The following is an 11,240-nucleotide window of genomic DNA, read 5'->3' on the forward strand; positions in this document are numbered from 1 at the left end:
TGCCTGCTCGAGCTCGTCGCCGGCGTAGGACGCCGTCTCCTTCCTCCCTGACCCTGCCACGAGCACGTGGAGGTCACGAGAGTTCCATTCCCGTCGAGATCCGACGCCAAGGTCGACGCCACGATGCCTCGACGACGAGCCTCTTCTTCCTCAACTTAGGCAAGCTTCTTCGACTACAACACCATGACATCGACGCAGTCGATCCTCTCCTCTGCATGTGACCTTCTCATTCGCCTTGGGCGAGCGCAACACCTCCTCTGCTTAGCGCGCCGGTGTGTTGGACCGAGCGATGTCCACCACTGTTCGCTGCCCCAGCTGTGAGACTATGTTGCATGCATGCGCGCGTGCAGCCGGATACCCCGCTTCAGCCTACGTTGCATGCGTGCACACACGCGAACGAGCACGCGCCGCAGACCCATACCCGCGTGACCTGACCGACTGCACAGAGTGCAGCACTGAAACGTCGTATTATAGCTATTGATCCACACTGCGGTTTCCCACGCGTGTACACTCCCTTTGTCGCGGTGGGTGGGAAAACTTGATCACATTTGACCCCACTAGCAAAAGGGCCCGTGCGTTGCAACGAGAGAGAAAATACCACACGCTTTTAATCTTTTTATAATCATTTTGATTTATTAAAATAATAAGCTAACTAACTAATGTAGTCAGTCCTATCCTATTTTGTTGAGAATCAACCCATCCATTGTTAATTCCACCATGATGAGAAATCGAGCGGGACAAGCAAAGCAAAACAAAGAGGCTACGTGAATTGATCAATGGACTGTTATCTTATTTCACTCATGGGGTAGAGAATGTGGGATGAGATGACAAACTGAAGGTGGCGTTCCATTCTCTGTCTCTACAACAATACAATCTTACATTCAATACATTCATTCATCAGCAAATAAATCCCCACAAAACAAAATTTCTTGCCGGTGCTTGACACACGGTTGGAGGCATGGGAGGGGATCTCACCAGATGATGAGTTCCTGCCGGAGGAGGGGATATGATGAGTGGAGCAAGGGTTAGGCGCTTCTATCTGGCCATAAGGAGTCGTCGTTGCCGCGCCATAACCTCGGAGTTCCCCGTGTGAGCCATGGAGGCCCGCCTCCACCTGCAAGTACTTCGCTCTGCCGCGCCGCAGCAGTTCTGCATCGAGCAGACGCATCATCCCCAGTCACTATAGTTGTCGCATTGATTTGATCCAGAAGCTGTGCTCGAGCGCCGAAACGGGGGCAGCAAGCAGGCAGAGGTACGACCGCGGAGGCGGGTGGGTTGAGATCGACAACAGTGGTGGTTGAGGTCGGCCGCGGCGGCGAGTGGTGTGGCAACGGCCTGGGCACACGCCAGGGTGGACCAGGGTCGACGCGATGCGCTCGAGCGCCGCAACAGGGGCAGTGAGCGGGGAGAGGTACGGCCGCGGAGGCGGGTGGGTTGAGATCGGCAGCGGTGGCGGTTCAGGTCGGCCGCGGCGGCGAGTGGTGTGGCGGCGGCCTGGGCACAGGCCAGGGTGGCCCAGGGTCGACGGGAAGAGGCGATGCGTACGGGTATAATTTTTGCAGCGAATCGTTTTTTCCTTGTGCGTTGCAGATAAATGATGGAGCGCGGGTTGAATAACAAAAATTACAGGGGATTTTTTATAAAAATATCGCGGTGGGTTTTTCGACGGAAGCAATAACCTCTTTATTATTAGGTATAGATTACTACCACGTGAAATAACACGTTGCACGGATTTTTACGCCATCTATCCTCTTCCTCTTCCTCTCACACCCCTCATCCATCCCCCATCCTCTCACTTCTACATTCTTCTTCTTCTTCACCACAAACAGCCCCGAAGACCAGCAAGCCAAGAACAAACCCGTCGCAGCCATGTAGTACACTGGGCTAACCTACCGCATGCCCCCACCGTACCGGAGAGCACCCTCCGTGTGTGGGCAATGTCAAGGTGGAGGGACACAAGGGACTTCACCGAGTTCTTCCTTGCGACCATCTACTGCAACCTCTCCCGAGGATCTCCAAAGATGTATCGAGTCGAGGAGGTCATCCACAACGGGGTTGTGGTTGATATCCTTGCCAACTTCACCACCCCCTTCGATGTGTTCTACCTCCTCGGCTGCGTGTTCTGGTTTGGCTGCGAGTTCGTCGCTTTCACTACCCACAAACATCTTCACGGACTACACCAACATCTTCCCCACCACGGAGCGCATGCACACTCTGTTGTACCCCGCCGACAAAACCCGGAGGAGTAGCGAGGGGCGCCCGGAGAAGGAGCGATGAGGAGCAACGTGGAGAAGGCGGGGACTAGGCTTTAGATCTACCCATCTAGTCTTTTTTGGAGCAAAATCTATCTATCTATTTTTTTTTTGTTATGTAAAGTTGTAAGTGTACTATATGTTCGTGATGTGGGCTTGATTGGCCCGAACTATCTATATTTGCTATGTGTCTTTCTTTTATTAAGTTCTTGATACTATATTTGAACTTTTTATGAGTTGTTCATTTTTTTGAGAGAATTACCCGCTTTGTTCGTGCAATATTGCGCTACTCTTTGGGAACGGTGTTTTGCCTTGTAGGTCTAGATACACCCATTATAAAAAATGCATTTCAAAACATCAAAAAAGAGACATTTTTTGTGAACTGTGTAAAAAGAAAGAAAATGACCCATGAAAAGTCATTTTGTAGCAATGAAATTTCTCTTTTTTACACAAGCCACACAAATTTTCTTTTTACTATTTTTTTTTTTTGCAAACAATACACTATATTTACACAAGCCACAAAGAATCAACATATGGAGCCACCTAGTTCATGCAGCCATAAAATATTGTGCAATACTTTTTTTGTCATAGCAATCCGGGTGCGGAAATAGTTTAGCTTTTTTAGAACATAAGTTGTTTAGTATGTGAGCTTGTTTTTACTTTGGGCCCAAAGTATGTGGGCTTGTATTTTACTTTGGGCCCAATATCTTTTTTTTCTGAGGAATCGCATTCAATCTAGTTGTAAGCTTAGTTTTTCTCCGGGCCTTTCTAACACTCATCTTCACACCACGGCCCAACAACCGTAGAAATGATTCTTTAAAAACAACTCAAGAACTCTGATTGCACTGTGTCAAACTGAAGCTGCACAGAGAAATTAATTTGAATTGCTGCTTCCTTTGATTCATTAGGGAAAGCCAGAGAGGAAATTATCCTTGGAATTAAACTAACATGACATTGCGCATATACAAGCTTATTGAAACACTAATAACAATTTCTAACGACTAACGATCAGCAAGTAAAGAAATCCCAAAAAAATTATACGGAAATAAAATCCTGCAGCTAGTAGATTTGATTGCTTCTTAAGATCGAACAACTGCCTTAGGTTATTGTTCACCTTCTTCAATTCCACCTTCAATTATGTATCCCCCGCCGTCGGAGCGAAAATGTTCAAGCGTAATTTCTCCACTGCCGACGGCAGATCGAGCTCTTGGGTTGCACTCTTCCTCAAATCAGTTGAGCCTTCCAGTTGAAGCCTCTCAATGTATGCATCCAGCCACTCAAAACTATTGCATTTCTTCAGATTCCGAAAATGAAAGTTAAACCCTAAATTCGAAATCTGAGGAAAAAACAACAAATCTAGGAGCAGAAATCAAAGAAAAAGGCCACGGGAGAACATAGATCAAACCTTGCCTGTCTCTGGTTTGCTCTCGCATTTCACAAATTCGCCCTCATAGTTTCCATTGTCCTCCGAATTGGTTGTCAAACGCTTCAATGGCACGATGTGTGGGTCGTTCGGGCACCTGGTCATTGGCACTGCACCATACCGCGACACTGAGTTGTGGGTACCGCGGTCAGTGGACAAGTTGACCGGTCTGGCGTTGACGTGGATAAGTTGTGGGTCCCGCTGACTCCCATAATCCAAATGGATTACAATCTGTCTTGTGCCTAAGGCCCGTGTTGCGTGTCGTCTATTATTGACATGTAAAACGTCGCACGCGAGCTATTTTCATCAACTGTGTTGCATCATTTCCAATTCAGGTCAAAAACGTCGCACAAGAGCTATTCACCTGCTGCCGTTCTCTCCTAGCTCCGCCACTAATGTTGCCTCTACGAACACCAAATAACTATGAAGCAAATAATCTTTGTTGTTGCCCATTTTATTCTTGTGAGACAAATAGTTAGATTACTTATCCTAAGACAGTAATGGCTGACATGGAAAGCCACGATACAGAACTCTGCAATTGTGTGGTATATATGTATCCCTCCTCTCGTGTCTCCAGCTACATTTTCATCAATCTCTCTAGTCTACCGCAAGTCTGCAATGCCGTGGCTCGACCGACCGACCGATCATGATATGTCGATTGTTGTGAGGATTGGTCAGGATCAATCATGTGGTCGATTTCGACGGGCAGGCCGAGCAGTGGCGACCAGGATCAATCATGTGGTCGATTTCGACGGGCAGGCCGAGCAGTGGCGACCAGGATCAAGTAGATGCCCTTTTCTCAATTTCGACGGGCAGGCCGAGCAGCGGCGACGGCATGGGGTCCCTCACAAAGGTGTTCTCCTTGCAGCAGAGCTTCCATCTGAACTGCCTCACAAGGTGGTGCATCGTCACCAGCGTCTCGATCCTGGAAAACTCTATCCCGGGGCATATCCTTGGGCCGCCGCCGAAGGCGACAAAGGAGCACGGTGGCGCCGCCGACGCTCTTAGGTTCTCAGTCTCAAACCGGGACGGGTCGAACTTGGCCGGCTCATGGAAGATGCTCGCGTCCATGTGCGTCACGTTTGCCGTCCAGAACACCTGAAAACGTCAAGAGTTTGCATGTGTCAGTTTCTTCGGCAAGTTTTGGTGAATGGTGATGCTTTGCTAGCTGCCTATGAATGGTTGATGCGGATCGACCATACCTGCCATCCTTTTGGGATGAGGTAGCCGTCGAACTCGGTGTCCTCGAGTGCTCTTCTGAAGTTGCCGAAGATCGGGGGGACGACGCGGAGCGTCTCCTGCGCGACTCGCCATGTGAGCTTCATCTTCGTCAGGTCTTCCCAGGTCAGAGCCTCGCCGTCACCTTTGTTATTGGCAATCTCCTCATGCTCTGTGTCACGAAACGCACATCATGAGTGATGAGTTCATGACCATGGCAGAGGTTGGTGGTTTGATTCACCGGTCAGCCACTTGCCTTGGACCATGGCGGCGAGGGTGGCATCGTCGTTGGCGAGGTGGCGGACCATGAACGTCATAAGGATGGACGACGTGTCGTGGCCGGCGATGAGGGCGACCATGGCGTTGTCGACGATCTCCTCGTCGGTCAGCAGCCGCTCGCCATGGCCGTCCTTCAGGCTGAGCAGGCAGGTGATGAGGTCGTTGTCCCGCGACGCCTTGCCGTTGCCGCGCTCCTCCGCCTGGCTGGCCTTCTTCTTCTCCCGCGTGATCCCCTCGAGCAACCGGCGGGCCCTGCCGCTGGCCTTGAGGCTCCGGCTGAAGGCCGTGAAGGGCAGGTTGGCCGGGACGGCCCACATGCCCTCGACCATGCGCGCGAAGTCGCCGGCCAGGGCGTCCCGCACGGCGCCCCTCTCGAGGCCGAAGAGCAGCGCGGAGATGATGTCGAACGTGAGCCGCTTCATCAGCGGCAGCACCGTGACGGTGGCGCGGCCGGCCCAGTTCTCCTCGAGATGGCGCCGCACCTCGCCGTCGATCCTGCCCACGTACATCTTGAGCATGTCCGGCCGGAGGAACTCGAGCAGGGCGCCGCGGACGCGCCGGTGGTCGGGGCCGTGGAGGTCGAGGATGCTCTTCTCCCCGAGTATCCGCTGCACGGACCCGGGCTGCCGGGTGGAGAACGCGCCGCTGAAGAACATGAACTTGTTGGCCGCCGGCCCGGCCAGGAGCACCGTGGGCGTGCCGAACAGCGACAGCTTGGACACGGGCCCGTACCTGTCGATCCGGTCCTGTATCCACCGGCTGCCGCCGTCGCCGCGCATGGCCCGGAGGAGGCCGAGGCTCTGGCCGATCACCGGCAGGCCGAGGGAGCCCGGGGGCAGGTTGGCCGGCTGTGCTTTCCTTGCTCTGGCGAGGAGGTGGATGGCAACGGACGAGGCGGTGACAACGACGAGTGCCACGACTGCTACCAAATAATCCATTGGCTCGGAGAGGGATCAGCGTTAAGATGCTACTGCTACTACTTGAGGCTGGAGCTGATGACGGGATATCTGAAGTAGTCCGTATATATAGGAGATCACTTAAGCAGATTGTTTTTGCGGGAATCAGATGGCGTACTTCAATACGTGATCAATGATGCACCGACCGGAGATTTCAAACAAGAAAGAATCCTCCATTTCCAACCAGCTCCAAAACGATGAGATGCCCTTGAGGTAAAGACAAAAATGGTATATGCTCCTGAGGTAGAAGACAAGTCCTAGGAAGCGATGACAATGTCACTCATAAGATGCATGTAGGAAATTGGTAATTCTTTAACGACTTCAGAGCATCTCCCATAGCTTGTCTATATAAATGTTTATCCTCGCTTTTGATGATGTGAGCACAAAACAAGTGCCCAACAGCTTGTTTATATAGTCGTTCAAACATGCACATTCTTTAAATCGACCTTGACAATGTCCATGCCTGGACAATGTGAAGGCGTTGTCCAAACTCAGTTGCAGCCATGATTTCTCCCTCTTCCCAGCGACGGCTCATCTGTCATGGTCCTTATATATAGACGTTTCGATGCAAAACTGAACGTGTATATAAAAGAATCTTTTTAGACCATTGTTTATATGAATATATAGACATGCAAATATAAACATGCTATCGGAGATGCTCTCATGCAACTACTGCCGAGCAACACTACAATTTGTCCCTTTTGAAGGAGTTTCACATTTCACTGGATTCAGAAAAGTAAATTTACACTCATTTACTAGATTCAAATTTCAGGCAAAACCTTTCAAGCAGTTTCACATTTCACTGAATTAAAAAACACATTACACTCATTTACAAAATATAAATTCCACTCAATTTAAAAAAACACATTAAACTCATTTACAAATGATAGATTTCACTCATTTTAGAAAACACATTATTACACGCATTTACTATAAAAGATAGATTTCAGTCATTTCATAAAACACATTCCACTCACTCAATTGAAATACTATGTTTCACTTATTTCAAAAAAAAAAAAAAAAATCTTCACTCATTACAAAAGATATATGTCAAAACGAATTTTGCTACGCGCTTGCTAAACTGATATTTCAGTCAATATGTGTTATAAGATGTCAAACTAGTTTAAAGTAAGAGAGGTTGAACCGTTGAAAATAATAAACTGATATTAGTCCTTATGTGTACGTGAAAAGAGTGGCACATCTGAAATCACGTGAGTGCGACCCCAACTAAAGAAACACAATGAAGTGAATGAAGAAAGAAGAAAAATGCATGGATACAACTTTTGAGTGGGGAGCATGATATCGACGGGAGAACCACTCGTAGCTATCATCACCGTAAAAAACACTTTCCGACAGCTCAAGGCGGAGCGTGCGCGCATATGTCGTCGCTATAGCATTACATGCATGGTTGTGGCGGACCCTGACATTGTTGACGTTAACTGGATAATGTTTGCATCTATGCACTATGTCGGCACCATCCACAACATTGGTACCTCTACGTCAACAAGGTGATGCGCAACCAACGCTTCGAGGCATTGGAAGCGGAGGAAGACATCAACGGAACGGCACTTTCCAGCAATCTCCCCTAATAACAATAAAGCGGCTTTTTTACAAGAACACCCCTCGCTTTTCCGGTATTCAACCCGCAGTCTGTTTTAAGTCAAAAAAGAATCGTTTTTTGCATTTTGCAGAAAAACCCCTGATGCACTCCTGCCTGGGCATCGTTCGTTCGTTTGCTATTTTATCGCACGTTTCAATTAATAGCCCCACCCTGTTTATTTATATGAAAGCCTAACAACTTATATTCGTTCACGAGTTACAAAATCAACAAGCCAACAAAAAGAGGATAAGATATGGTTCATGCGTAACTAAAGCCAAAAATGAAGAAACGTGGCTCACACAGGAAAAGTTGAAGCAAAAAGAGGAGAGGCGCATCACCAATCGTAAATGAGCCAAGAAATGATGTAAAGATACAATAAAAAATTGGCTATTTGTGCCAATCTGAAGGAGAAAGCTGATATCCCACAAAAATTGGCTATTTGAGCCGATCTGAAGGAGAGAGCTGATATCTACAAAGTTGGGGAAAAATGGCGATCATTCTAATCTGAGGAAGCAGAGTCCTGATCTAACAAAAAAAAAAGGCACATCGACCCCGCAGCCCTGTCGCCCACAGCCACCAGCAACCCACCTGGAGAGGAGGGGAACCACGGCGGCCCGTGAGAAGGGCACGAGGTCGAACCAGGCAGTGGGGCGGTCAGAGGGGTCTCGTCGGCGCGGGTGTGAGGGGCTCCTCCCGTGGTAGCATGCGAGCACAAGGGGATCGAGAGGGAGTGGCTGGTTGCGGAGGTCACCGGCCGCTGGGCTTGCCAGCAAGGCAGACAACGGCGAGGCGGGGTTGAGGAGCTCACTGGCTGCTGGCGAAGCTGGCCGGGTGCAGGAGATCTGGCGAGGCGCAAGCCCGCGTGTGTGTGTGTGGCGGCGCCTGGGGGTCGAGGGAGATTGAGTGGGGATCGGGCTAGGGTTCACTGGAGCTAGGGGTTAAGTGCACCCGCGTGACTTTGGGCTTAGGTGGGTCACCGGCCTTGTAGGTTGGGCTGGCTGCGGTTGGCCTGGCCTCTCTCCCCTTCTTTTTTTCCTCTATCCTATTTACAAAAAATAGATAGTAGGAAAAAGAGAAAAAAAAGAAATAGTTTGAAAAGTGTAGGAAATAGTTTTGTGGGGTTGCTGAACGATAGTCACGTTGATTGATTAGCCGCTTTTTGATTTGTATCACTATCACTGGCTTCATCTGCGTACATAAAACTATGATGTGGATGTAAAAACTAAGTTTTGGATTAGTGTCGTTCTTAATCCTCAAGAGCAAGTAGGACAATGTGTTGTCAATGTGAACAAATTCTACTACCCTCCTGAGTTCGTAATGGACCTTTCTTTTTTTGTACGTAGTAATATGTTTTGAAGATTTATAGATGGAAATGTGTATATCATTAGGTGATTTGTTAACAATTTAGATTTCTGTTGCAAATAACTATGTTTCATCTTCTTTTCATTTACTGTACTCCAAATTTAAAGGTTGATATTATACAAATTATACCAAGTTAACAAATATTGGTTGTGAGAAAATTTTCAGTATGTAACTCATGAACATTAGGAAGCAATTCATGAAAGGCAGCCCTCACGGTCTAGCTCAACAAGATAAGTTTTTAAAGTTATAAATGTTCTCTTGTGCCGGTGTGGTTAAATGGCATTGCAGTGGATGAGTTTATCACCTTAAGATCGACCATGTTCACACATGTGCGACAAGGTGAACGACCTACGTCACCGACGACAGAAAGAAGGATAACTTTGAGACGGGTGGGTTACTATATTATGTGTGTGTGGTGATGAATTTTGATGTTATTATTTTTTTACCCGGTGCAACGCACGGGCTCTTTTGCTATGTTGGCAAAAAGGCATTTGTGGTCAGCTTCGCCTCAATTGCGTTGGCCGCCAACGAATACGAGGCAAGTCAGTCACGTGCGCATACGACGCAAAGGAGTAGACTTGGATTTTTATTGTTATTTAATTAGAGTCCTTTTGGTATGTGAATATTACTTCGCAAATAAATGAAAAATCGATGTCCGCTTTTATTTTGATGACTTCGGTTGATCTATTTATTTATAAAACGAAGACTCGAATAATGTCCTGTTTTAAATTAATAAAGCCCACCAACTAGACAGAGTCACACGAATTCACCAAAACAAAAGTGAATCATGTGAGGAGGCACATGACCAAAGGCCCATAAGCAGAGCATGCGGGCTAAAGACGCAAAAGAGAGACGTAGTTTCCTAAACCACCTCTAGAGGGGGACGAGTGATGGGTCGAAGCTTGTCCATCGCATGTTGCATTGCTTCAATGTCCCAACATTTCCCCAACAGAATCCATTGTTATAAGAAAAAGGCATTTGAATATACAGTCAACCGGATGAAAAGGGAACACCTAGTCGATGATGACTCTGGCTGAATGACCAGTGGTCTAAACGTGGATATTTGGTATGGTCTATTTGGTGATCCGCGTTGAAGTTGTCCTTAGTGTGCGCTTACATTTTGAAGGTCATGGAAAATGGGATAGGGATGCAGACGTCTAATTAATCATTCACCCTATAAAGATATGTACTTACACAAAAATTTCCATAAATATATATTTTTGAAACAAACAACATGTCAAGGCAACAATTAATGAAATTCCAATTCGCAAGAAAGAAAAAGGGAAAAAAATATTCTAGAGCAACGTATGGCACTACTTTTTTTTTGAAAACAAGGCAATAATTTTTTTTAGGACCACAAGCAAAAGTATGTACTTCTATTTGGAAAGAAAAATGGCGTTGTGCACATTTGAACTGATCAAAGCCCGTCACGTGGAAAACTTCAAACAGGGGACTCTCTCTCTCTCTCTAGGGCAAACCAGAAACCCTAGCCACCGCCGTCAAGAGAACGAATTTTCTGACGTCGTTTTCCAGCGGCTCTCCTCCGCCGGCGACCTCTTGGTCGCCGGTCGTGAGGGGGGTCGCTGGATCCCGCGCGTGTGGGTTGTTTTTAGTTTAGGTTTAGGACCCTAATAGCTTAGGATTTGGATCGTCTGACGTCTTGGTTTCGGCAGCGGTGACGACGATGTTGAATAAAGAAGCTCCGGATTCTTCTCCAGTGAGACGGTCGTCTTTATGGTCGGTGACGGATTTGGGAGCCACACTGTTCAAGCGAGGATACCGTGACGGCGACGACATCCTTGTGGTGGACTTGTGTCCTTGGACTTCGTCGTTGCAGCGATGTCTGCTTCGGCGTCAGCGCGGAGCTTGGGAGGTAGTCTAGGAGCGGATGCAGATTATAGTCTGCATCGACGACATCTGAAAGACGGAACATGTGATGGGTTCATGGTTGATGGATGACAGTTATGGTTTCCTTCATTGGGTTTTAGTCGTGGTGGGTTGTCAGATCTAGAGTTCGATGGCATGTTCGGGGTATTGCCTCAATCTGATTCATTCAACGACAACGGCTTCATCTTTGGTGAGCCATCTTGGAGATACGAAAAGCTGCATATCAACGATGCAGACACGTCAAGCTCAGGTGAGGAGGTGAT

General features: G+C 47.8%; 1 protein-coding gene across 1 annotated transcript; it reads right to left on the bottom strand.

Moving 5' to 3' along the window:
* Positions 1-4,099: 4,099 nt before the first annotated feature.
* Positions 4,100-6,402, bottom strand: LOC123430772 (cytochrome P450 716B1-like). Its single transcript, XM_045114611.1, has 3 exons — positions 5,150-6,402; positions 4,878-5,065; positions 4,100-4,773 (listed from the first exon to the last, which is right to left on the bottom strand). Exons 1-3 carry the CDS (start codon positions 6,108-6,110, stop codon positions 4,456-4,458), a joined length of 1,467 nt encoding a protein of 488 aa, XP_044970546.1. The 5' UTR covers positions 6,111-6,402; the 3' UTR covers positions 4,100-4,455.
* Positions 6,403-11,240: the final 4,838 nt, after the last annotated feature.

Source organism: Hordeum vulgare, chromosome 2H (assembly GCF_904849725.1).
Source record: "Hordeum vulgare subsp. vulgare chromosome 2H, MorexV3_pseudomolecules_assembly, whole genome shotgun sequence".
Taxonomy (NCBI): domain Eukaryota; kingdom Viridiplantae; phylum Streptophyta; class Magnoliopsida; order Poales; family Poaceae; genus Hordeum; species Hordeum vulgare.

Bases quoted from the DNA above. Each gene is read 5' to 3' on its own strand.
- LOC123430772 (XM_045114611.1), bottom strand. From the start codon at position 6,110: ATGGATTATTTGGTAGCAGTCGTGGCACTCGTCGTTGTCACCGCCTCG. The intron at 5,066-5,149 runs GCAAGTGGCTGA...TTCGTGACACAG, and splicing joins CCTCGCCGCCATGGTCCAAG to AGCATGAGGAGATTGCCAAT. The intron at 4,774-4,877 runs GTATGGTCGATC...TGACGTTTTCAG, and splicing joins TCATCCCAAAAGGATGGCAG to GTGTTCTGGACGGCAAACGT.